The sequence below is a fragment of the Haliaeetus albicilla genome, chromosome 4 (assembly GCF_947461875.1).
Source record: "Haliaeetus albicilla chromosome 4, bHalAlb1.1, whole genome shotgun sequence".
NCBI classification, from domain to species: domain Eukaryota; kingdom Metazoa; phylum Chordata; class Aves; order Accipitriformes; family Accipitridae; genus Haliaeetus; species Haliaeetus albicilla.
In genome coordinates this window covers 49749358-49776969 of record NC_091486.1, presented here as the reverse complement: position 1 = coordinate 49776969, position 27612 = coordinate 49749358, and the positions used below count along the sequence as shown (strand labels likewise).

General features: G+C 43.9%; 1 protein-coding gene across 1 annotated transcript in view; it reads left to right on the top strand.

Annotated features, from left to right (window-relative positions):
* SPSB1 (splA/ryanodine receptor domain and SOCS box containing 1) overlaps positions 1-17085 on the top strand; it is a 39246-nt gene extending 22161 nt beyond the window's left edge. Inside the window, exons 2-3 of the mRNA XM_069782580.1 lie at positions 10389-11217; positions 14928-17085. Coding sequence (XP_069638681.1) covers positions 10524-11217; positions 14928-15055 — 822 coding nt within the window. The 5' untranslated portion in view covers positions 10389-10523 and the 3' untranslated portion in view covers positions 15056-17085. The remainder of the gene's footprint in view (positions 1-10388; positions 11218-14927) is intronic.
* The last annotated feature ends 10527 nt before the right edge of the window (positions 17086-27612 follow it).

The following is a 27612-nucleotide window of genomic DNA, read 5'->3' as shown; positions in this document are numbered from 1 at the left end:
CTGTAAACAGCTTGCACTCCAGAATGGCTGTGCTGATGACAGTGTGCAAAGCACTTTGAGTGGGAATAGGGCTGTATGTAAGGGCAGAGTAATTGCAACAACTTAATAGTTTTTCTCCAGGCTTTCGGTCTGCAGTGGCTGCATTGCGTTGTGCCCCTGCTGTCACATCTCCCTATACTTTCTTTCAGGAAGAAGGGAACTGTGTGGATCTTCCTGCTTCTATAACACCACGTACAGGTGCTGTCTCAGCTCAGACCTAACTGCCAAACAACAGCCGTTCTGCTATCTCCTCCAAAAGAATCTATCTGGAGTGCAGATCTGTGGTGCAAAGCTGAACTTGACACATCTGATCTTCATCAGCAGTATGTCCCCACTATAGCTTGTCCACAACTTCTGCATTAAAAACAAGTGATGTCTGCAATTCGTTTGTACATATTGCTAACTTGAGAGCCACAGGCAGATGGCTGGGCTGCTAGCTGAGCTGTCATCTGAGCATGTGACAATCTGGTTTGTGTCAGCAAGCATGATTCAGATGCTGAATTCTACCTGGAACCCAAGTTCATCAAGTCGGCCTTCTTGGTTTGTAACAGCTGCCTGTAAATACTTGCTGCAATACGGAGTTTGAAGTTGCTTCTGGAAAATAGCATTTCACCCGTTGGCTACAAATTAATGTTCTAGACCAGAAGGAGGTTAGAGAGGAGCAAAGGGGAGAGGTGTAAGGAAGGTCAGTGCTGCAGCTGCACATGTGGGACATGGAAAGGGACTCTGGCTAAAATTTCTTGGTGCTTAGCTAAGATGCGGAGCTGTCAGTTCGGTGTGGGATGGTAAACTCAGGGCTCCATCCTGCCTTATGGGGAAGGGCTTTAGTTGCTGGCTTCCTGGACTGTTCGGTCAGCTCCCTCCTACTTACTGTGCATACTTTACCATTGCTTCTCTCAGGCCTCATGGTCAACTTAGCAACCCTTCTTATGCCATATAACGCTGCTTACTCTGCAGTACAGGCACTTGTATGCCTGTGTGGTGGTGTTCTGCAATGTTAGGGATATATGTTAGGAGTAAACTGCTGTTGTAAAACTAGCATCCTGGGAAATGAGAGCAAATTGCCTAACTCCTTTTAACATCTGTATGTTACACTACCAATAAATGAACTATTTTGAGCCAGAGTCTCATTGTCCTGACTTGAACACAGTTTTTGCTCTGTAAAGGCCATGACTAAGGGTGGAAAGGAAATGGACACATCAGACAAGACGGTAAGGAGAGACTGTGCTGTTGGTAATGCACAGGTCTGAAGCCAGCAGTAGTAATTGTTTAACCTCTGAACCCAGGACACCTACATAGCTTTCTAATGCTGCTGTCCTCAGAATACCGAGGACAAAGTGTCCTCAAGGTAGTGTTGGAAAAGGTACAAAAGGATTGCTTTAGAGCCCTGGCCTAAGTAGACTGACCATAGGAGGATGGAGTAACAGTGCCTCATGCCAAGAACATAATGGCATGCAGTGACTGAGTCTTCTAAAAAGCTGATCCCAGCTTCTTTATGGATGCAGATTACTAGCACTCAGGCTGGCTTCCTCTGCTGCTTGAGGGAGGCAGGGAAGCAGAGGTCTTAATGAGATGCTTTACTACCATTTGTCCTTTAAGGAAAGTCTCCAGCCTGACATAACTGTTACAAAACAATCCTTTCTGCAATACACTATGAAGTATGCTCAGGCATGTGGGATGGATGAGAGGTCATGGATTGTGCTGGTGGACAGGGCCATTATGTCAGTATGGTATGCTGCTCTTAGTGCTGTGCCTGTGAGTACGTGTTAGTCATAAGTGGGAGAGGCTGTGGAAGAACACACGTTATGCTGTGGTTCTGAAGGCTTATTAGGGAAGAGAGTCTGTCACTTTAAGTACAGGGTTTGAGTGAAAAGGAAAACTTAACTCCAAATATTTGACCATTTTAAGACTTGATGCCCACCAAAGATGGTATTGCCAGAGCAGGCAAATGGTTGGAATCTGCCTCTGAGAAGCTGTTTTAAAGAGCCTTGAGGAAACATCGTGCCTTGTCTTTAATATGCAGTTTGCATTCATAAGGTACCTGGGAGCTACCTTATGTAGAGCTGTAAAGAGTCTAATGACCTTTTTGAAACATCCACTAAACTTCCTCGGTGAGGAAAACCAGCTTGAATTCACTTTAAACGAAAAAGAAATACCTTAGTTTCTCTGCAACCAAAATTGCCACTTATAACTAGCCTTATAACTAGCCAGGAGAGAAGATCTCTGGCAGGAACTTGGGAAACTCCTTTTGTCCTACTTGCTTCCATCATTACAAATACTTTGCAAAGTAATCTCTCTTCTGTTGCTTAGTTGTATTTTCTGCTAGATTATGCAGCATGACAGTCAACAGGAACTGTCTGGGTGCATGGACAGTGGAAACTTGCTAAGTTGGTTTCTAGTAGGTGGCTTAGTTGAGAATGGGTGCTTGTTGTTGTTACTTCAGGTTTTAGTTTACTCAGATGTGCTGCTCTGAGTAACTTCAGTGCTTTGCTTTGGAGAACCAGGCACTCCATACCTGGTGTAAGAGGGCGTGCTGCCTTCATCACGCTGCCTTTCAACATTGCAAAAATAGCTAGAAAACTTCTTCAGAAAGTGAATCATCCCAAGGAGAGGAATGTTGGAGTGCTGTGTTTGTGTAGACAAGCTGTTTCTTAGTGGTTACAAGTCCTAGCAGTATTGTACACTGATATGCTCTTGGCTTCCTTGGACAGAAACCTTTTCTGGTATGTCTCGGGGTGGGCATGCTTATGCTAGCTGCCTCGTGTACAGAAGAGCAGAGCTCGTGGTGTTTGCTTAGTAGATGAATGAGGCTGCTTCGCAAGGCAGCTTGTTAACTTTGTAGTCTAGGTAAATCAAGCACTGCCAAATAGTAAGTGCGGTGTTCTGCCTATCCCAGGCAAATCTTGAGCACAGTTACTTGTCAGGGGCCTATTACTCCACTGGAGGGTTTCCCTTTTTGCTGTTTGCTGGGACACGTGCCATCTTTCTTAATTCTTTCTTGCCCAACCTCTTCTGACTGCAGTTTCACTTTCTGTGGAGGCCACTTAGCCCTGCCAACAGCGAAACCTGCTGAGCCAAGCTACTTCTGCTCTTCGGTAGGTGGGGCTGAGGAAGTTGCCCCTGTGGCAACTCTCTGTAGCGCAAGATAGCAGTGAGGCTGACGGTGCTGCCAAAACCAACGCTATGCAGTGAGGGTTGCCTGCCCAGCTCTGATCTAAGCAAAATTGCAACACTACAAAACTAGCTCTAACCACGTTGTTGGTGCAGTTGTTCCTGTCATCTGTTGCTGGTTGGTCTCTGCTAACACAGCACTGGGAAACTTCAGCAGCGTAGGTGAGCTTACTTTTTTTTCCCCAAGGTTGGATCAATATTTAGTGGGGTGGGAAGGGTGCTGAAGCCAGAACGCTGGTGGAGTGCTTGCATCCGTGCTGGATGGGGTGTTACAGCTTTCCTGTGACCACTTTCTGCAGTAGGCAGAAATATACCACCTTACTTGCACTGTGTATTTTTGATGCAAAGAATTAACACTAGGGAAAACTGAGTGTCCTGGTTCTTTGGGGCTAAAGTTTGAATGCTATTTGAGGCACGTGAGTTCTTCTCTCTCCACCCCAGTTAGGATGTTTTTGTAGCATTGCCGATTCATCTTGGCTTTTAGCTTGGTTTTACGCAAGGCCTACGTGATCAAGAGATCTGTTCTCAGCGCCACCAAGGGAAGAAGGGGAAAACCTCTGGTGTTGAAGCAGCTTCTAGAGATCATGTTAAAGAAGGGCTAGCACTGTGAAGGGTCTTTGGGGGGGGTTTCTGACATACTAGTTGTGTACATATCTGAAGGATGTGAAAGGTGATCCCAGGTAAGCTGCTGCCAGCCAGTTAGTCAGCAGACTAGGAGCAGAGTAGCTCCTGTGTCTATTGGCTTGTGGGGATGAACGTTCAGCCCAAGAAAATGGACCAAGTTTACTTAAAGTTTTTCTAGTAAAATCATGGAAACCTGAGCAAAACTGCAGTGAGCTTTTTTTAGTCTCATTTATTAGTACTGTCTGGGATCCTTTAGTTAAGCTTTCCAAAGCTGTAAGCAAGTAAATGACCACGTGCGGAATATTTATTTTCTTTCCTTCTCCTGAGGTGTTTTCCAGGCTGGAAATCTTCAGGGCAGGGGTGTGATTCATTGTCTGTAGAGCACCCAGAGTGTTCTAGGTGTTTAAAGGTCTGGCCTATTATATGTAGAAGTACACTTAAATATTAGGGGGGGAAAATAGAGCCACAGTAAACCATCTTGAAGAAATAGACTTAGAGTAAAACTGGATCAGGAATCAAGGCATTTCAGAGCCTTCATGTATTCTTGTAATTGATGTTCCAGACGGGTGTCCTGTAGGTGTTGAACTGCAGAGCAAGGGAGGACCTATGAGGAGCCATGGGTTTTCTGAACTGAAGTTATCAAATGTTTTGTAAGTGTTTCTGGTCCTTCTTTATGGCAAAGTTTGTAACTGAAGGATAATGGTTTGCCAGTATTCAAGCTCAAGAAAACAGATGTTTTCAGTGGCTGAGTGCCTCGCAGGTGCTTAAACAACTGCAGGCATCTTCAAGTAAGTTTGTTGGTTTTTTTGCTTTCCCTTGTTTTGGAGAGGATGCTTCTGGAACTCATTATGCTCTGGATTTTTCAGCTGTGAACCATCGATGCTATACTAAGCCTCTGGCATCACTTTGGCAGCTCAGGAGTTGGGTTGGTTAATGGAACCAGCAGTGACAGTGACTCCTGAATGGCTAGTACTAATACTTTGCCTTTTGTGCAGATTTTGGACTGGGACTTTGAGGGCTCTTGCTGCTGTGCAAGTTGCTTCCAAATGGAGCTGAAAATCTGCACAGCAGCCTGTTAAAATTCCTATGTCACTTTGAGACGTAGCTACCTGCAATAACCTCCCACTGTGTGATAAAACTTGCATGGGAACAGCCTTTTGGCTTCAGATAAAACAATGAGGGCATCTGGGGTGAGTATTCTTTGGCTTAAGTTCACTGTATTGATAGCTTGGATTGCATTTCTAGTGTGTGTTCAGATGAGGTGAATGGGTTTGAATGCCAGCATAGGTAGAAATGAGGTGAATTGTCTGGGAGCAATACAGAGCCTTGATTTGAATGTGGATGACTGTTTTTAATCTAGCTGTGCGAATTGTGGAAATCGAAGGGGCGCTCTTCAGCCTCATGTTTGCAAGGTGCTCCTCTAGGTTTTGGGGCACACTAGGGAAGTAGTTGAAATCAAGGTTTAGTTGTTTAATTCATAGCAGGGGACAAAATATTCTGCTGTGGATAGTTGAGACTGCTACCTGCATGACATTTGCCTAGCTGAGTTCTTAGCTGCATTTTATGAGGCTCACTGCCAGTTGAAGGAGGTATATGTGGCCATGGGCGCAGAGTATGGCTCTGCTCTCTTGTACACGGCATTTTGGTGAACTAAATCAAGATGACTGCCTCAGCTGGAGAGGTCTCTGGTAGGCAGCTATTTTGCCTGGTTCATGTCAATGCCTAACCAGAAGTTGGACACCAACTCTCCTCTGCCATATACATTCTTTTCTTTGCAGAGCTGTGTTCTCCCTATTCGGCAGCAGGGAATTTGATACCTTCAATTGAAATGTCTTTGTTGTCTCCTGCCTTGATCTATTTGCAGCAAGCAGTTGTTCTGACACCTGGCATATTTTTCTAGTATGGCAAATTGCCTCCTTGCTCTGAACAGCTAAACTGAGGGGAGATCTAATTCTCACTGAAAATAGCAGTGAACATTTTTCTCTGAGACTCTCTTACAATTTCGTTCCAAAGCTTTTAAGCCTAGAAGGTTAACAATAAAACTGAAAATAGCATGGGAGCAGAGCAGAGCATCATGGGGATGAGCTTATGTTTATAAAGCAGAGCAGAATTGCAGCAAGCCTGAGCTGTTGATATGATAGATAAAAGCACTTTCAGTGCTTAGATTTGTACTTAAACTTGTAACAGTTCAAAGGTTTTGAGGTAGCTAATTCTGTGGCATATATTTTCATTTATGGCTGGCTGTGTCTCGTATCAAGCTGCCCAGGGCATGAATCCACTAATTTAAGAGGGTAAGCTTTTCTGTATCTGTCCTGCTGAGGGAAAGTGCCTGTACTGTCTTGTGCATGAAAAGGCTTTTCCTTTTAAAAAAATGAGGGCATAACTGTGCTTCTTGACTGTAGGGCAAAATGCCACTCTGCAGTTCTAGACCAGGCTAGTGCCAGGAACAGTGGAGCCGGCTCTGAGCAGGAATTGTTGCCTTGCCCTAGTAAGGAGCCATGCTGCACTTCAATCCTAGCATATGGTGCTCAACATCTGGCCTGCTCACACTCTAATCAACACCTTTGGCCCATTTTTTTTTTTCTGTTTTTCCCCCCTTCTCTTCTTTATTGTGGCCATTGTCCTTTGTCTAGTGTTAATAGTCTGCCTGGGAAAAGAGGCCTAACTAATGCAAGGGATGCTTGGTGCTTGTGTTCAGGAAAGGCTGCTTTCTCTTTGGAGCAGGCAGTGAGATGGTATCCTATCCCATGTGCTTCGGACGTCCTTGTTGTCTTTTACTGTAGTGATGATCCCTTTCTGGTGCAGCAACCTTGAGAGAAGTATGATGAAGCTTATGTTGGCAGAGGGTAAAAAGTCATAATGAACGAGGCGTTTTGCTAATGAAGAGCGCAGAATTGTGTTCTCTTATTTCTCTTAAGCATTTTGTGCTTCAAAGCAGTCTCCACCAATACTCCTGCAGTCTGCTTTGTTTTGGTTCTTGCTTCCTATGCAGTGTTCTCACATGTACCGTACAGCTCTTGGGAAATCTCTGCCTCTCTTTCTTCTGCCAGTGTTTTGTTCCTTTATTCTAATCAAAGTTCCAATATCTGAATTTGCCTGTAGGCTTCCAAGTGTGCTTTAGCCAGTGCCTTGTTGACAGCCTTTGTCCATATGCCATAGGCCCTGGGAATGCCAGGTAGTTCATCTGGTGCTTTCTGTAGAACGCAACACGATTCGGTTCTGTTTCAGCAGCCTGATGGTCTTTATCCCAGCCTGAGCAAATGACTTGCACTGAAACTTTTTAAAAATTATTGCTTCTAGTCAGCATTAATGTTCTTTTCCCGGGGAAGACACCTGTTAGAGTGACTTCAGAAATCTCTTCATAGCAGAGTTGGTGTCAGCTTTGAGGTATAAAACTGAGAATTTCAGTACACACAGGCATGAGGGCTTAAAGCTGGGACAGTGGGATGATTGGGAGGAACTGCTGTTCAACCCTTGAATAACTGCATGCAATAAATGTGCTGAGTTGAAAAAATATATCAAGCAACCTATTAGGCGGGTCTGTAGGACTTGTTTTAATGTTGTGACAGAGTCTCTTGAGGAGAGTTACAACAGTGTACTTGAACTTCTACACCAGCAGCTCAGCTCATGTCTGTATTGGCTTGTCCTTGGGATCACTTGGTTTGAGATATTGCTGTTCTTCAGGCTTACAGAGCAAGGGAGCCTGTGCCCTTGGAGGCTGGGAGTCTGTGTGTCATGGTAACACTTGGGCCCAAGCACCTGAGCTGTGGGGTAGAACAACTAAATGTGTTGGGAGAGGGTGATGTATTGGCATACAGTGACCACTCAATTGGTTTTGCTGTTACTTGCTTGTTTTCAGCTGTTGACCAGCTGGCTTGTGTAGTTCAGGATGCGTTTTGATGTTGTGGATGACACTTATTTAACTTGCAGGATGTCTCAGTTCTATTACTAGCTGATAATGTGATTGGACCGTATTTAAATGGCAGTTGTTTAACGAACCGTCTTCTGTCTGTCAGTGCTGTACATCGGAGGTCCCTGAGTAGTTTGAAATGGCTATGCTGCTGCCTAGTAATGTGCATTGGGATGTGACTTTTAAAGAACCTCAGGCATTTTCCTCTTCATACTTGAAAAAAAAAAAGGAGGGAAGGGAAGGAAAAGAAGTCTTGTCTCTTGTTTTACTTATAAACTACAAGATTTGAGCTCACTGTTCCAATGGCATACCCTGGACTAGTACTAAAAACCTGTAGGGAAGCTGGTGAATTGATCCCTAACTCAGAGCACACGGGAGTCTTGCCTGTCACCTTCTAGCTGCAGCTTTGCTCCTTATGTCCAGTAACCTTTTTTTTAAACCAGATCTGATTCATGCTCTATTTTCTATGCCAGATAAGGTCCTTGGTTGTGAGTAAGTGTTGTGACTGTAACTGGCAGGAGCCCTGCATGATTGCTTCACTTCAGGAAATGTTAAAATAACACTTTTTTTTCTTAGAAAGCTAGTTCGCTCCCCTCCCACTTCTAATTCTCCTAATAGCTGCCCCCAGTTTGGCAGCTGTCTTAGTGTTGTTTGTGTTGCTGAGTGAGAGCAGAGACACTTCGGTGGATGCAGTGCTGGAGGAGAGGTATGCGAAGTGAGCTAGTATCTCTAGCCAAGCTGGCTTAAACTTTTTAGAGGTTTCTCTGAAATTTGGAAGGAAAACTGCTAAACTGTGAGAAGCATCTCGCTCTTCCCCCTGGACTCTGAAGCTGGGGATTTTTTCCTCTTGGAGGAAAGAAGCTGCCCCGGCTGAAGCTGCTCGTTTGAGACAAATCATACAGCAGGTTTATCTGCTCTCTTGACTATAGTAATTCAGTGGGGCTAATAGCTGCTGGAATGGGTGTCCCCCAGAGGCTGGACCCAGCAGGTTTTGTCTGCTGTTTTGGACTTGCAGTCAGGCCTCCAAGGTACTTAGCAAAGCTTTAGCAGGGTTGAAGACAATAATCTCCTCAAACCTGTATCAATGGCTGCTAGCTGCTTTGCCAGCTGATCTGTGGAAGGTTTGTAACTCTGCAGACAGAGAAGCGTTCATTTTTATTGCCTGGCTCCTACCTTGTTTGATCAATGCAATGGGGAGATGGTTTGTGTTCAATGCTTTATTTCTCATTTGGAACTGTTTGTGCTGAGGGAAGAAATTATTTATGGCTGCGTAACAACAATGGGCAATACTTGGGTGTGTCTGTGCAGTATGTAGCCTTTATTGTAAGCATGTTTACATCTTAGAGGCTCCCCAAGAACTTTCATTTACAACTGTCAGCCAAAAAGGAAGGCTGGAATGTATTTGTCTTTACCTAATGTCTGTCAGATCTGGGAGCACTGCAAAGGAAGCACTGGAGTACCAGCTAGGAGAACATAAAGTGCCAATCTAGTGTGTTACGTGAATAAGCTGGTTTGGACTCTGGAAAAACACTGCAGGTACTAGACCTGTTTGTAGTGCCTGTTCTACTTGCTGGTCTAACCGTGATCTTCTTGAGCTAGAACACAAATATATCCCTCCTGAAATGCAGCCTGCTTTCCTTTCCCTATAGTGGAAGCTATACTTAGGAATGTTTTGCATTCTGAAGGCTAGTTTCAACCTCTCTAGAGCAGCAGAGGGAGAAGTTTATTCAGTAATGCCCCTCTTTCCTGCTAGGGACAGGTCAGACTAAAGCTTTGCAGAGCAGTTATCCATATAAACCAATCCCTCGCTACTGGTCAGCTGGAGCATGTTACTACAGGGTCCAAAGACAATGCAGTTGTAAACTCAGGTCCATTTTTGAGAAATTGACTGAAGCTGTTTGGACTTTTTCTCGGTATTAAATGCCTCGAGTGTTTTGGCTCCACTGTGGATAGCTGTAGAGATGGCTTTGGCAGGAGAAGAAATCCTCCACGGTGGTTAGAAGGAGCTGGAGCAGTGAATACTGGTGGGCAGCCTGGGCCTTCCCTGAGATGTCTTGCTCAGCCTGACCTTGTGGTATGAACTGGGGGGTGGGGGAGGCAAAATTATGCTTATACAAGACGCTGTTTTCAGTACTCCTACCAACTGAAGACAATCAGGAAGAATTTAAGTCTCAAGCATTACTGTCTACTGTGTTCTGAGTCTTCTGCCTCGAATAAACTCTCTTCTTGAATTTTCCAGCCTGAACAACATATAGGTGATCATGATGTGAAAGTAAGTTTTGCTGGAGGCAGCCTAAATAGAGATGTGCTCTCTTAAGGTTTAGTGATGCAGTAATAAAGAGCAGTGCATTCACTGTAAAGAGATGAGCTTTGGTGGCTGAACCTGTACCTTCCTTAGACAAAGAAGCAGAAATTCAAATGCCTTTCTGAAGGGGGCATTAGAAACTTATCTACTTAATCATCTATATGCTATCTCTGCTATGCAGGGTATAGTGCATAAGTAGTGCACGTGACCCTTCCTTGCTGGTGGAAAGGAAGGACAAGTTTTAATCTGTTTATCCTGACAACTCTGCTCTGTGAATGTTGCATATAAGGCTGTATGTGCTAATGTTTAACATCTCTTGTTTTTCTTTCCATCCATTAGGCAATACTGACTGGTGCACATCTTGACAAGGTCTCCTAGCAACCTTTTCTGTAGGGCTGAATGACAGCAGGAGCGGCCGGGTAAATCGATGAGCTTGCCTTGGGAGCCTATAAATAGGCAAAATCAGAACACACGATGGGTCAGAAGGTCACAGGTGGGATAAAGACTGTGGATATGAGGGACCCTGTATACAGGCCATTGAAACAGGAACTCCAAGGACTCGACTACAGCAAACCCACACGTCTGGACTTGCTACTGGACATGCCTCCGGTATCATACGAAGTCCAGTTATTGCATTCATGGAACAACGATGATCGCTCGCTGAATGTATTTGTGAAAGAGGATGACAAACTGATATTTCACCGGCATCCGGTGGCTCAGAGTACAGATGCCATCAGAGGCAAAGTGGGATATACACGAGGACTGCATGTGTGGCAGATCACGTGGGCAATGAGGCAGCGAGGCACGCATGCTGTGGTCGGGGTGGCAACAGCAGATGCCCCTTTGCATTCAGTAGGGTACACGACACTTGTAGGAAATAACCATGAATCTTGGGGGTGGGACCTTGGGCGCAACAGACTGTACCATGATGGCAAGAACCAGCCAAGTAAAACATATCCTGCCTTCTTAGAACCAGATGAAACTTTCATTGTGCCGGACTCCTTCCTGGTGGTTCTGGACATGGATGATGGGACACTGAGCTTCATTGTAGATGGGCAATACATGGGTGTTGCGTTTCGGGGACTCAAAGGGAAAAAGCTATATCCAGTGGTAAGCGCAGTGTGGGGACACTGTGAAATACGGATGCGCTACTTGAATGGACTTGACCGTGAGTATAATTCCCTGTATTTGTTCTAGCAGCACAGGTCTGTGTGCTACTTCAGTTCAGGTGTACTAGATCATCCTGGGGAGGGTTTTCATTTTTCTAGAGAGGTGAGGATTTCATGGCAGCAGTAACATTACTGGATACAGCTCTGAATCCTTAATGGCTAATTCAAAAAGGTCGTCTGGCTGTACACACGTACTGTTCCCAAGGCCCTGCAGGGAGCAAGCAGGGTTTGGGGAGGTAGTATGGTGGGAGAAGGTGATGCCAGTCATCCATCTAGGGATGACAAACCTTTCTATATCGCTACCAAAGTATCCATAGGAATGTCTTTCTGACAGTTGCATTATTGGCAATATAATCCTGGTGTCTTTTCACAGGAAGCAGTCTCTGAGGGACAATCACCTTCCTTAAATGGCTAATAAAGGGACTTTTAAAATCCATTGCAGGCAAGAGCGGGAAGATCTGTCCCATCTAAGGAGAGATTCCCTATGTAAGGAAATGGGAATGTCTCGTCTTTCAAAAAAGGAGCTCACTTCTCTGCTTCTTTCAGGGCAGGGTGTGCTCATTTCTAGCATGGGGCTGGATATTGTAGCCAGCCCAACTTGCATGCCAGGCCTTTTACTAATAGGGACATCAATCTCTAGCTAAGCTTAGTAATAAATTTGGCTGTCCAAATGTGCTAAAGTCTGTTATCTCTCATAGTCAGAAGTTCCCATGGGGCCAGACTGTGACTCAGTCCTCTGGGTAGGGTGGAGGAGAGAGGTGAAGGAAGTGGATTAAAATCTGGATTTATGTTGTTAGTGAAATAAATTTGGCAGTATTGATATGAAAAGAGTAGTGTTTCCCCTGCATTCCAGAACAGTGTCTGCTGAAAGGCCGTAGCATACTGGGTCCTTTTATTTGTGCTTAGAACGTGTTCGAATGCTGGGCCAGCAATGGTAAACCCCTGGCAATGGTGACGTGAGGTACAACAAAGCTGACGCTGGGCACCAGAAGATCTGAGCTGTCGGAATGACCAGGAAAGCCTTGCAAAGGGATAGGAGCAAAATCCACAAGTGCTTTGAGAAATACGCTTCAACTCGGCAAGACCAAAGAGAGCGCTCTTGGCAGAGCACTTTCTCACCAAAAGAAAGAAACCTAGCTCATTCTACCACAACAGCTTACAGAATGGCAGCAGCTGCGGTAACCAGGTTTTTCTGAAGGGTCAAAGCCAAAATCTGCAGCTCCCCTCAAAGCCAGCAAGTCTGTGGAGTTGTTGGCACAGAACTGCACTTAGCAAGGAAACGGCCACCTCCAGTATTGGATTTGGTTGTAATGTGCTCTCAGCATAGGAGTGAATTGTGGGCATAAGGCCAGGAATGACGGGATGCTATTTTGGCACAGATAGAAAGGAGGTGTCTGGCTCTAACCACTTCTGAGCATTCAATAGCAACACTGTCCAGTGATTGTAGTGCTTGTGAATGGAAGGAGGTCAGATATGTGTGTGCCTTCTCTTTTGGTCTCAGGGTCTCTTGTCAGACTGGGTTATCAGTGCAAACTAGAGGAGGATAAAGTTCTTGTTCTTAATCTCTGTGGGAAGAAGATCCTCTCCTTTTAAGGCCATTAAACTGGAATGTATTTGTTACATTAATGTCTATAGGCTTTGAAAGTCAGGACCTCTTGTCCTCTGGGATGCTGGGTAGGTAATACCTCTGTCCCAGCTATCTCCATACAGAGCAGGAAGAATTGGGACAGACTTTGAATACACCATATTTGTACCTCAGTGGTTTAAGAATAAACTACATTGGGAAGTGCCAAAGGAGTGCTGCCGGTAATAGGCTTCTCTGGCAGCATCACAGCCAGAGCAGAGATGTGCAGCCTAGCTGTAGAGATCTGTCCCTGCAGAAGAGGCAGCATGGATCCTGAAGTAGGTCATGAGCAGGCAAGACCAGCAGTACCTTGGGCTGAGTGCAACCATGTTTTTGCTTGTGGCACAGAACATGCATGACAAATGGTAGGGCTTGGCAAACAGCAGCACTGCCCTGACACATCTGTTGGCTCTCCACCCAGCTATCAGTGCAAAAGAGATGTGCATATAGAGGTAGGATTCCTCAGGAATAATTAATGCTTGCAGCACAGGGAGAACTTTGGAGACCTGCTAGAAAAAACATTCCACTGCAGCTTCCCCTGGAGCAGGTAATAGCTTGTAATCCATAGCAGGGAAGGAGGCGGGGGGAAATACGGCATTAGCTCAGCTCTGGCTGTTAACTTTAGGAGGGGACAGACCAATTCAAGCATGTGTTTCCTGACTTTGTTACCAAGTCTCTCCTCGGCTAACAAACTTTCCTTCTCACAGACCTTTTGCCAAAAATTAGATAAAAATTAGCTTTCTCCAGTTTTCATTGGAAGTGTTTCCTATGTGAAGCAGTATGACTGTTTACTTTTTCCAAAGTAGAATCAGGAGTGGTTTGATCAGAGGCTACTGACAACACTCTTCTGTTTGAGTTTTTCAGTGTTAGCTGTTGCCTTTGAACCTGGAAGGAAGGGACTTGTATCCACCTTATTGATGGAATGAATTCTGGTAAAAATGCAGTAACATGACCATGCTCAGAAAAACTAAGCTTTCCCTCTCAGCTGCTTAAAACAGCTGTATGAACAGTTAGATTAATTTGGCTTGTAGTAGTGGAAGCTAGAGCTGTTGGCATCTGTCAAGGTTCCTGAAAGCTGCTTCTCAGCCAAACTTTTCCATTCCTGTGGATGTCTTTAGGTGTCTGTGTTCAGCCCAAAATGTCTGTAAAGGAAGCTTTCTAATGGAGCCTGCTGAGCCCTCAGGCTATACAGGATGTCCAGTTATCTGCTTAATTTGGGATGTCTTTGTGTTAGCCCTCTCTTGGGGGAGGAGAAAGCCCTTAGGCTTGAACAGAATGCTGTGTAAAGGTGAGCTTTGTCAGACTTAGCAACAGAAACTGTGAGCAGCTAATCTGTATCTTCCTTCTGTGCAGCTGTGATACGTTAACTTTGGCTTTGACCTTAGTCCCCTGTATGCTGTGAATGACTCTTCAGCATCAAAGGGCCCCATACACCATTCCCCAAAAACTAGTGTTATCTTCTTCAGTGTTTGTAAGTACCGGATGAAAAGAAGATAGCCAAAGGCTTGTGTCTTTCTGAGGTTTATGACACAGGAGGGAATCCTCTAATGGAAAATGTTACAATACAAGTAGCAACATGAAGCTTTGACAGATGGCTTTGTTCTTCATGGGAAGTATGTACTACAAATAAAGGGGTTGACAGCTGTTATCCTACTATGTAAGAGATGACAAATGGTACTTTCTAGATACCCATACCACATGATGCTATCAGACTGTTTGCTGCAGGCTTTTACTTGAGTGAACTTGGACACTGCAGTGTCCAAAAACCTTTGTAAGAGGCACAAACTAGAAGATGTGTTCTGACTTGAATGAATGCTATTGCAGAGGGAGAACTTCCATTAGGGGATTCTAGTATTTTTTTGTTCACATACATGTATGGCTTAACCTCTACAGAAACATCATGCTCTGCCTGTGTATTTAATGAGCTGCAGTTGCTGATACGTGAATGCCAAATGGCTTGGGTCCTGCAAACATGCCAGGCATTTGCTTTTCTTGCTCAATCTTTTCTGGGGGATTTTTAGAACTAGCAAAATGAATGTTTAACTTGTGGGTTGGGATGTTAATGTCTTGGGTCTCTCTTCCTAGCTGAACCACTGCCTTTGATGGACTTGTGTCGGCGAGCTGTGAGGCTTGCTCTGGGCAAGGAAAGACTGAATGAGATCCCTACACTGCCACTGCCAGCCTCCCTCAAGAGTTACCTGCTCTACCAATGATCTTCATGTTCAAGGATAGAGAGTTGGAACCAAGGCAAAATACCAGAGCTGACCCACTGAGCAATGGGTTCTCCACCCTCGTGTCATCGCTACTGTTGGAACTCCTTGGCGAAAGTATTCCTGCCACTGCTTAACTCTCCATGTGTCCTTATTGGCAAGCTCTCAAGTAATCCTTGTTCCACAACTGAGTGTTTCATTCTTTGGAGGTCACTTCCCCAGCACGCTTACAAAAAGAACGTTTACAGAAGCTCTGGGCTTCCCTGCTTCTCCTGAGAAAGGCTGTACTGCATCCTTTGGGTTGTAGAGCCTAGGAGTGGATGATTTTTCTGTACCAGCTAAAGAGAAGAACACAATTTGGGGGGAGGGAAGGCATTAGGAGTGGGAATCTTAAGATCAGGTCCTAAGAATGGAAAGGCACAGGGTAGCCAACAGAGTTGGGAAGAGTCTGGAATACCAAGAATTAATTGCTGAGCTTTTAAAAACCAAAAAAAAAAAAAAGAGCCCCAAGCCCTGAAACACCAAAACCAAGAACCCTTCTACCAGGACACTTATTAATTTGGAGAAGGTGGTTATGTCGCTGATGTCTGTATCGCTGCCAGGGCTTCTTACCATGTTCTAATGTTATTTCATAGAGTGAATCCTGTGTTCTTGTTTATCACCATTGCTGTCTCAGTTCTCCTGCTCCATTCTCTGTTCTGCCTCTTCTTAGTGGGTTTGACTCAGTTGATTGAGCAGTCATACTGTATCTTCCCCTGCCCTCTTCTTCCTGACTTAAAACCACAGGTTTTAGTCCGGGATCAGGGGTTCCTTCCTGATGTGGGGACAGGGAAGGGACGAACTTCTCCTGCAATAGGGTGAGACGGGCTGTATGAGCTGAGATTTGTTACACAGCTGTAGGTCCTGCTGTCTTAGGTCTGCTTTCTGTGTAGCCTGTTCCATATTAAGGCTTTAGAGAAACATACTAATGTGTTTCTGTAATAGCTCTGCCAGGGAATTATCATCTTAGATAAGCTGCTTGAAGTCATCCAAACCAGGCTTTGTTCTGTCATAGACCATCAACATAATCTCCACTTAACTATGCAGCAGGAATAGTTCTCTGTTTCTTGCTTGGGGGTGGGAAGTTGTCCCAGAGAAGATGGGTCCCAGTGTGTCACAGTGTGGCTGCAGAAGTACCGTCAGCTGATGAGAAATCCAGGAGGTGATTGCTGCAGAATGTAATTTGTGAGACTTTAGCAGAGGCCAGTGGGGTGATCTTAAGGCACAGCAAGAAGAAACTGAACCTTTCCAGAGCTGGGGGTGGGGACAGGAGAGAACTGCAATAAACAGGACAAGTGATTCAGGCAAAATCAGCACAACCCAAATAGATTCTCGCCTCAGTAGCCAAGTAAAGAGGATGACACTCCTTTACTAGCAGGGGCTGCTCTCTTGACCTCTCCACAGGTTACTATGCTGCCTTTCTGGGGTTATTTTGCACATTTCTTTGTCTTGAAAAATGTTTGTGTGGTTGGTTTTTGCTCTTGAGTTATCCCTTCAGTTCTGTGTAGGTACAAATGAGTTTAGTTGTTGAAAATGTTAATATATATATATTTGTGGTGTATGTATAAGAACATGTTTTAAACAGCTGCTGTAGGGTACCTTTTTTAAAATAAACTACTTGCATAGTATATTTTTTAAAGCACAGAATTGGTGCCAAGACTGGGTGGGGTGTGATGTGCCCCTTTTTTAATCTAATATTATATGTTTGGGGTTTTTTTTAATGTAGGGATTTGTACTAGTTTCTGTTATGGGGTGGGACACAAGAAAATTGAGTGTGTATGGAGCCCTACTTGGTTGCCTTCAACTTGAACCAGTGTCTTCCAGAAGTCTGGGGAAGCAGCTGTGTTCTCCCTACTTCTAATGCTCTTTGTGCTCCCTTGTTTCCATCTCTTCTCACTTCACCAGTATGTTGCTTTGTACAGTTTTAAATTCTGACTTTCTATTTTATGACTGTAGATAATACTCAGTAACCTAATAAACTTTATTAAATATTATTTGATGCTGGTTTTTATTTGCATGAAATGAGCAGAGTTCTTTTATATCTAGCTTCTACATGAATGGTGAGCTTATTCCCAAGAAGCCAGCCCAAACAGGTAAAGCAAGGGCTGTTGTGGCTTTGTCTTTGCTTGGAAGAATAACAATTTAAAGCTGGCATCTAAAAGGTATGTACAGGTGGAGGGCATGCTGCAGCTACTGGTACAGGGTGGTAGGGTGTGGTAACCTGAGATAGTTGTACAGCTGTCACTAGTGCCTAAAAATGGCTATTCCAGATGGAGTTGAAAAATACCTGTGATGAGACAGCAGCCTTGGTTTCCTAATTTAACTGACTTATTATGCTATACTCATTTTTCTTCAAATAGATTCAAGTAGATTCAATAGACAGGGCTCTGGTTATCTTGCCAAACTTAATGTATTGTGCAGCTTTGCAAATTTCACTCCTAGATTACAGCAAACAACTTTTCTTTTTCTTCCAGGAAAGAAGCTCATATGAAAACAAATCACTAACCTACTACCTACTTTATGTTGATACCCGACTGTCCTTTTTCTTAGGAAGGGAGATGGTGGATAGGAGAAAGCAAAATAGAATGATGAGGGCTAAAGGGATCCCTAGCCAGTAGAACAGCACAGTTAATTACAGAAGGCACTGTGGCAAGTTAAGGTGAGAGTTGGGAGAGTTGTTCTTGTATCGTGTGCTTTAAAAATAGCAGATTGATTTCAATGTGTTCTGGGTAACTTCTTCAGGTAATGAACTTGATTTAGCTTAAGTCACTTGGTATTAGTTTTCAGTCACTCCATACCCACTGCTCTAAGTTGCTGTGCTTTCATATATTTTGAGATCTGTTTGCACAAGAGATTTCATTCCTGGGCTGTGAAGAGATATGGATTATATTGTTTGTGGAGCACAAACTGCTTGCTGGTTGTGCCTTCGGTCTCCTCCATTTCCAAGCTGTGCAATACAGAGATGCTTTCTAGTTATATCAGCAGTTAGATTAAGCCTCTCCAAAGTGACTCAAAGTGAGATGATTTGGTACTTTTGTCAATTATGACAAAGGCTTTAATTCCCTCTCCTGTCCACATACTTTTCTGTCTTCCCTGCAGCTACCAACTTGGGTGTGGAAACTGAATGATTTAATCAGTTCACACAAACACTACAACATGTGAGGCTCAACTAAAGCTCAGAGGTATGCTTATGAACTGCCTTATAAGAGTACTGGGTGAAGAGAGCTTAATAAAAAAAAAACAAAAAACAAGTGGTTTCTTATCTTTGTCTCCAGCCAGGGCACGATTTTTTTTTAAATTTTGGATGTCTTAATCTTGTTTGTTTTTTTCCTGTGTGTAGAAGAGAACTGTTTTTAGATCCTAAGCCTAAATAAGCAGCATATTTAGTAATGACTTCTGGTTTTCTGCAGGTAGTGGAGGACTTCAGTGAAACACTTTCTGCCTCTATGTGAACAAGACCAGCTTCCCCTTACCTTTCAGTGGAAAGCTTTGTTGGAAGTGTGGCTGGAGGGATTCTGGGAGAGCAGTGGGCTGGGGAGGGTGCATAAGGTGGGGCGGGTGCAGAAGACTGAGAAATTAGTTCATGCTCAGCTCCAGACACCCAAACAGGCTTGTGTTCCAGCTGCATGGAATATTTGAAACAAATGACCTGCTCAGTGCTGGAAGTCTGCAGTGTTTATGTACAGTGCCATGGCAACAGTGGAGGAAGTCATGAGATGGGGATTGGACCTGGTGGAATCAACAAATGATATCAGAGATTAGCAAGTCCTAATGAATCAGTTGTGCTTTGCTTCCCCTGCTATTGCCCATGTTCAGGCACTGGCATGCAGCAGGCAGACCTATTCCTTTTTGAGTAGCATTAAAAACTGCAGGGCCTCCTTGAAAACCAACCTTGTTACCCTGGCCAGCATCTCATCTTGCTGCTGTTGCTGACAGATCACATTTATGCACATGGAACCGTTCCTGCATTTTATAGGAGCCTTCTGGCCTTGATAGTTTGTCTGCTGTTGCCTTGCTGGTGATGAAGAAGTGCTGTGGCAATTCTGCAAAGAATCTTGGCATCCTGATGCTCTAGACAAGCAGTGGAGTAGGTTTTGTTTCTTCCTGGGAGTTGAGGGTTTGGTGAAAGTAATCTGAGCCTAGAAAAGTGTGCAAGAGGGGAAGTGTTCAGTAGAGGAGTTTAGTAGCTGTAAGGAAGGATGCCATGCTACTTTAGCAGTCTTGTCACAATTCCTTTCAAAAGGAAAGCCTGTCTTGGGTGCAGGTTACACTCCTGTGCAGCACTTCTGTGCCAGCAAACATACCTACTGTAGATCTTGGTCAAAGCTATGTCAATGTCAAGACAGAAAAACTTGGGGTGGGCGGAGGACAGTTGCCAATTCTCTCCTTTATCTGCAGAACTGAGAATCTATTTCTGAGCTCAGACAACTTCCCTGTTGGAGCCTAGGCATCAGTCGGTACCTGTGAAGTCCTTAGCTAGTACCAGCACAAGACAATCTTCCCTTTCCCTGTGCCTGAGATGTGCAAACTTAGAAGGATAAGTATCACAGTTTTAAGAACTTATTTTGGCAGTCACACCTTCTCTCCTGCATCAGGTAAGACAATTATGAAAAACACTTCCTAGCATGCTCCCCTTCTTCTCTCCCCTATGCTTCCTATGCAGACCTAATGCTGTGGATCTTACGCCAAAGACTAAGTTGCATTTGACTGGAGAAGGAAATACATAGTGATTTATTTGGTAAAGTTTATTAAAAATAAAAACCTAACCCAAAGCACAACCTTTCTTGGCATACAAAACAGTGCTGAAGGGAACAAAACTCATTGAATGCACAAAACACATTGGAGCACTGATCCTGTCCTTTCACATGTTTTGATTCGGAACTATTGCAGGCTTGTCTGCCCTTCAGACAGAAAACTATTTGAAGCAGCTGCCAGATGTTTTGTCTGACTTGTGTTTTACAATTTGCTTACTGCTTAGCAGTGCTCTTCCCATCGGGTGTTCAAGCTGCCCTTGTGCAGTCTGTTCCTGTGGCACCTCTGTCCTGGTTTCCTGTCCCTTAGCCCTAGTCACATACACACGTAGCACAAGGGAGATAAAAGTCTGAGTATTTTACTCACAGGCTTGGTATTGCATGTCTGCCTCCCAATCTGCTGGCCTCATCTGGGACATTTTCTGGGACTAGCACAGACCAGCCACATTCCTTTGCTCACATGTTGCCACAGTGTATAAAAGTTAAGGTGATTTACAGTCTCCTATAAAAGCGCTTATGGCCTGAATTTAGGCCTTGCTAAACAACCTTACACTGAACACCCACAGTTCATGGCTTGGGCAGCCTCTTTGACTAGCTGTAACTTAGCTGAGCTATAAATCCTTTCACCCCCCCCCCCCCATGAGTAAGACGGGCAATAAATTCTTGAATACAATCAAGCCGAGCCAAGACCTTTGTGTTTTTTTCAAAACTGTGACAAATTTGAATCATTTGAAAGATAAACCTGCTGAACAGGGACACCCTAAGATTTCCTTTTGTGTTTGTCCAGCTCCAGCAGCATCCCAGCCAGTTACATTACTTCTGTAAAACTTCTCAGCTGGGAGCAGTCTGATATGCCTACAGGTTTAGAAGCACATCTCCTTGGCTTTCTGTGCTTCTGCACCACTCACACTCCTACAAAACCGCATCTACACACATATAGCATATTAAGGCAGAGTCCTTGTTAAATGAGTTTAACGTGCAATTTTTCACTTTGCTCAGTCTTGCATCTTTTAATAGTCAGAGGGCTTGGGTCCATGCTTCTTAGGCACCTAGCATTGCATTTTGCTCTAATGTAATGTGTAACTGTTGTGCAGTCAACAGCTTATGGCCCAGGGAAGCTTTGCTGTGCAATGGCATTGTGGGGGACATGGGCCAAGAAACAGATGCTACTTCTGGATAACCTTCTCGATAGCACCTTGTTTGTCCTGAGGAGTTCCATAAATGCCTGTTCCTACCAGAGTCTGTCGTTGTTCCCTCTCATAACCTTTTGTTAAGCCATTAACTATTATTTAGGAGGGCCTAACAAAATCTTACTAAAATATGCATAATCAAACATGCTCTCCAACTTATTATTATAAAGGGTACATGGGCAGGCAAGAAACACCTGCCTAAACTGGTATCTGGCTAGGACACAGGTGTTGATTTTTTTCTTTTTTTTTTTTTGTAAATACTGAGGGTCTGAACTCTTTGTTCTCTAACTTTTACCAAAGCATGTACCTTTGGGAGTGCAGAACTTTGTCGCAGGCTATGCAAGTGGTATGTTGATCTGAAAGGTGAAGTGCCACCTACCGAACCGGTAACTTAATTTCCGGCAACATGCTGGATGTTTCTTTTGGAAGAGGAACACCTAATATTGATAAGGTCTGTTCCTACTTAATTTGAGGTCCAGCAGAGAGACATGAGGAGTAACAGATGTTAGATGTTAGTCCTAAATATGATCTGTATTTTTCAAACTGTCTAGACACCTGGGTGGGTTGCACATATTACCAGCAAAGCTAGTTACTCATGTCAAACTACTTCTTTCTATAAAGGCCCAGTTTGGGTTTGTTTTGTTTAATAAGCTATATGGAAACCCAGGGGAAGACAGTGAATCAAACAGGCAAGTGGGGAAATTTGATCACTAAGTCTGACACTTTGACATTTTTCATTCTGACCTGGTATAGACAGTGCACAAATTTTAGGATTTCAGAAGTTATTGGCTGTGGTGTTTGATAACAACACTGACACAGTAAACCCTTAAAACAGTAAGCTGTATTGATGTATCACATGTGGTCTTGGTGAAATGCTGTTAAATGAAAACTGACTGAAACCGTGCTGCACAATAGGAAATTACAGCAATGAAAATTAGATTTACAGGATGCTAGAAATGAAGTTTTCAATTGACTTTGTAAAGGAAAACCTAGAAGAATGACTACTCAGTCCTTATGATGCATCCTGCTTGGATAAATACAGACGTTTCCAATTAATGTTCTCAATGGATGCCAGCTATCTATTCCAAAATGAAGTGTGGTGTGATAAGACCCGAATTATTAGAAAGAAGGTGATTCTTCACATACAATCTGACATTTTTATTTGTATTTTAGAAATAGTCAGAAAAATGTAAATAAACCTGGAGTTTAAAAGGTGACAGACATTTCTAGACAGCAACTCACTCTGAGAAGCTGCATCCTGAAATTCACTCTTGAGGTGGGCTTGCAGATCCACAGGTAAGCGATGCTTTGGAGGATTTCTAACATTTAGAATAAGAGACTTGTGCCACACATGCTTTAGGTCTGCATTTTCTTGTGTTTGTGAACTATGTTTCAAACTCCATAGTCAAGACTGTGACCTTCACTAGGATAAGCTTGTTTTCCTCTTTAAGGTTGCCTGGCACTAGCACTAATCTCAAGAACATTTCAGTAAGCACAAAGCATGTATCTTTCTCTACAAACAGCAAAAGCACATAAAATAATAGTGTAGTCATACAGGTAGGATACCTGCAACCTAAACAAGCATGAGAATCCCAAGACAAGCTATGATGCATTTCCCAGAAAGCTCAACTTGGAGTCTGGGAGAATGGGCACCAGCATTAAATGTTATCTCCCCAGATGGGTGTTAAATAGTGTTTTCAGGAAGGGATGAACACTGAAAGAACAGATCCAACTTTGGAAGAAGCCAAGGTGCAAAAAGATTGTTGGTCAGGAAAAGCCTTTGACATGTTAATCTCTCACCAGATGCATTTGGCAAAGGTTCAGAATCATTCTCTGGAAAACAAAGAGGAGGAAAAGATTTAGCCTAGGGGCTGGTTCAGTGTTCTGATCATGGACCCAGCTGTTCAGCTGTTTGATAAAGGTTGGTAGGTACAAGCTGGCAACTGAGGCTGAACCTGCAACCTTGCTGCATCTCTGAGATGGCAGGCTGGGTACCTGATCAACAGTTAGGGTGGTTTTTCTTTGGTTGTTTTCCCAGTGGTCAGCTGCTCCAAATGGTGCTAGAAATAGTGTGAGAGAAGCAGTATGCTGCAGACTGCTTGCAGTTTCTAAAGTCATATCTTTCTTGCCAAATTCTCTTGGAGGGAGATTGTGTAATCAAACCGGGTTACATGTAAAAACACACTTGTGTACATCCAAGCGTGCAGGGTATTGCCAAAGTGGACAGACTGTCCTACTTGTGCCTGCCAGAAAAGTTGTGTTTTGTCCAGCGGAAAAGAAAACATCCTTTTCTCTTTGCGCTTTGGAATTTGTCTTTTTAGACTCTGATCTCATTAGCAGTTTCTCCATACTATGACAAGTTTGGCCATCTTGGGTTAGGACCATGGTCCGGTAAACTGAGTCTTGCAACAGTAGCCGAAATTCAGCTCTTTGCCACAGAAGGTGGCCCTCTTGGTAATGCGGCAGATGCTTCAAAGATTGCAGAGAGCATGCAAGAAGAAAGGGACCAGATCGTTATTTTGTAATATACATTGTCTTTTGTGCTAGTTGTTCTTTGCACTATAAAAGACAGTATTTGCCTCTCAACAAAATAGACAAAGAGGGAATAGTTTCATACCTAACATGTTTAATAGCTGAATTTTAGAACACAGGCAACAGGTGATTTGCACAAGACTGTATATGAACTCCCTATCACAGCTGGAAATTAAGCACATGCTCTAGGTGCACTACAAACATGCATCTTTCTTCCCAGGCTGTCCCATATAGCTGGAAATGCTGATTTTTTTCCAGAACCCAGCACTGATTAGAGTGACATTTTTGCTGTGTCTTGGTTTAAGCCCTGGTCTTAATCCAGCATTGACCTTTTGTTTCCCTCTTTACTACCTGCATTGGATTAAAATGGCAGATTTCCTTGGATTGTATGTTAAAATGAGACTACCAACTGTAATTGGTAGTTTCATTAAATATGGCCCATGCTCTGCATTCATGTTTGGGGGCTGCCAGAATAGCTACATGAGGAAAAACCCATGTTAGACACTAACAAAATAAAATAGAAGGTCTTAGCACTCTTAACTTAAGGATCAGGGTTGCTTCTCCCCTCCTAGACCTCTGAATCAAAATACTTTAAAACTGCTCAGAACTTCTGCCCATCACCCTTAGCCCAACTCTTGCCCCTGCTGGTGCTGCACAAAGACAGTCCATGGCCAGCCTGATATTGCTGTGTTCTCCTGCAGCTGCTGCCTTACTGATTGAACTGTCCCTGTGTGGCTTGAGTGCTGTAGCACTTCAGTAGCCAAGCAGTTATGCATAGGTCTAATGCTTCACTTAATATGAGCTTTCTGCTTCAATAAGGAGCCAGTGGCTCCTTCTAAAGGAGGAAGGTCTCATACCTTAGTGTAGCTTGTCTTTAAAGTTTGGCAGCTGCTGTGTAAAATTATAGGTTGACTCCACCAAACTCTTTTTATACACTGCCCTGGGTGACGGTGCACTGCTCACTCAAGGGAAGGGAGCAGATGGAGCCCAGAAGTTTGTTTTGTTTTTTTCCTGCTTAGCTCCATGTCTGGAAATATCCTGAAGTCTGTCAACTGGCAGTGAAAAATGACTGCGGTGTGAAGGCCAAACAGGTGGTCTGCAACACGGCCATTCCAAGCGCAGTAGGCACCGATCAGTGCCTGGCACAGCCTCTGTGGCAGCAAAAGGCAGACCGAGGGCTCCTGCTATCTACCTCCCTGCTTTTATTTTTTGCTGCAGGCAGAAACAAAAAGATTGTCAGGTGTCAGTGTCAATGCAACATTTTGCTGCCTCTGTGACATTCGGAGTCTCTCTGCATGAAAATATAGCAGCTCCCAGTTCCAAGGATTTTCTTGGAAGGGTAAGAGCTGCCCCTCTCCAGTCCCACTTTTCAATTGGGTGACCGGTTCGTTCGGAAACCTCCTTGCTGGGGGGTAGGATGGGGATATTTTTAAAGCAGCCAAACAAAGGTGGGAGGAGAGGAACCAAAAGGAAACGCTCTCCCGAAGCCAAATCGTTTTGGGGGGTGGCTGGGAGGGGGAGTTTTGCTTTTTCTGAGAAAACATCTCTACAGCCAAGACAAACAAAGATGGCTGCTCTAGATCTTGTTACCTTTGGTCTCCTTTGGCCCTGTGTCAGTTCCCAGATTATTTTTATGAACTGTTTAATCCAGGGCTTTTATTTCCCCTGTAAATAAATGGTATTTCAGATTCCAAGACAGCTTCAGATACTAACACCAGCTGTCTAGACAAAGAGTGGCCTATGGACATGATCATAAATAAAAATAGTCTTGGAGCTTTGGGGTTGTTTTGGGTTTGGGTTTTTTTGTGGTTTTTTTTTTCTCCTTCCTTTGCTTGTCAAACTAGCTTGCAGACAGAGACTGGCAGGAGAGGCTGGCTGTGTGAAGGCAGGCACAGTGCAGTTCTCACCTCCTTTGCCATCTCTTGGAGGGGATTGGAGCTGGCTGGGGACATGCCAGGGGATGCTTGGTGTCTCAGAAATGTAAATAGTTTCCAGACAAGGAATCAGGGGAAGGAGCTCACAATTACATAGCACATCTCCTAGGTTTCACAGAGGAACACTGGAAATGTTTTATGCCTCCCATGGCTTTCGCTCTACAGATCTTCAGCTGGTTTTTCCTGCGGGAAAGGAAAGTTTCTTGCAGCTTCTATTCTTCGTTACAGCTGTGCGGAGCCACTGTGCACACAACCTGCCACCCCTAAGTGTTGGGAGCATGCAAAAGAGAACAGCGTGCTAAGACCTGCATTTATTGATTGTAGGAACCAACAGCCTTTATAAAATGTGGACATGTAGCTCAGATTGCCAAGGGAAGTGCTGCATTTCTCCCTTTTTGTCAGCCTTTTTCATGCACCTGGCTTGCACCTTGCTCTCTTTATTCATCCTACTGAGCGGTATTAATTGCCAGCAGCTTCTTTCATTGGGGTTTTTCGAAGCAGGTTGCAGTCCGTAAAGAATTATTCTCCAGATTTACTGTCTTGTTTCACAAGATTGTTACTAAGATCTGTCTTTTATGGAGCAGGAAAACTGCGGAAGAGAACAAATTAAATGACTAAACTAAACCCTTAGAGCCTGTGAGAGAGGCGCGAGTATGACCGAAGAATCCTGGACTGTTCTCCCTTTGCGGGGATGATCTCTCTGACATCAAGGCTTGTCTTGCTAAATTTCCTTTTCTGATGCTATTTAAGGAAGTATTGATACTCACTTAAAGCGTGTACTGATCTTTTCCTAATGGCGGAGCTGATACTGAAGTGCATCACAGGCTGAAGAAATGGATCACTTATTTCTGCAGCACTGCTGCAGCTGTTAATAATGTTCTTTCACATGCTCCTAGGATGCCTGCCTATGGCTTCTCTACAGGCCACATGCACCTGGCACAGATTGATGGGGATATGCACATTCCTGGCTGACTTTTAGGTGCCTGACCTACCTTTTTATTGCCAAAATCCATAAGCCAGGAAAAGAGGAATGAGAGGACTTTAAGAATGGAGACACACTAGCAAAATAGCCTGATGGCCTGTTGGCCTGTACTGTGCTTGCTCCCACCTGACAGTGCTGTCAGTATCTTGTTGCAGAAGTAAATTCTGTTTGTGGTGGGTTGTTTGGGTTTTTTTGTTTCCTTTTAATTGTATGGTTTCTATGTTTAGGAAAAGACAAACATTTGGAGCTGTTTCCATGTGTCCCACTTTTTGTAAGCCGGCTAAGACACCTTGGTAAATATCTCCTGGAGGGATCAGGCAGGGCTTTGGTACAACAACGATTCTTGCACTGCTAGGAACGGATCACAGCCAGCTTCCTAAAAAGAGTATGTTCTCAGGACATCTAATGTGAGAGTTTAGTGCTAATAGTCAACGGGAGCGCTGCCGGGAACAAAGATGCAGAGCTGACAAGAGCTAAGCCCGTAGAACATGCTACATAAATATCCCCGAACAGTCATCTACAGTAACAGTTCCCACTGAAGTGCTGCCTTGCACAGAATGACAGTACTTAAAAAGAACGAGGAAAAATAAACTGTCCTGATTTGGGGAAATTCAAGGTACAATCCTTTAAATCTCATATAGCAAACCAAAGATTCCTTGTAAGAAAACCTATATGTATGTGACATGTCTTTTACAAACACATGTACATGTTTATTCTCAGCTGTTCAACATTAAAATATTATATTCTCTAGCTGCTTGACAATGGAGCTGATTTATGTTCTTCGTTTCAAATGGGGGAGATACACATGAGGCTATAGGTGAGAAATGATGCTTAAGTCACTTCTTTTAAGGTCCTTAGAATCTTTATATTTGGCTCTACTTTCTAGAAATTACACACATGGCATAGTCATGGCCACCAAAAGTTCCGCTCTAATGTCACTCAGAAGCACTCTCTTGGAGCTGAAAGGATTCTGCCCACCTGCTTGTATTTCTCATCTACAATCTTGGATGCTGCTTATGCATCAGAAGGGTCTCCTTACAGCAGCTGCAATACATACCTGCTGGCGCAGCTGGAGAGATGAGTCTAATCCCCTGCCATGATCTTGAGGCTGCAGGAAAAGAGGTACACAGTA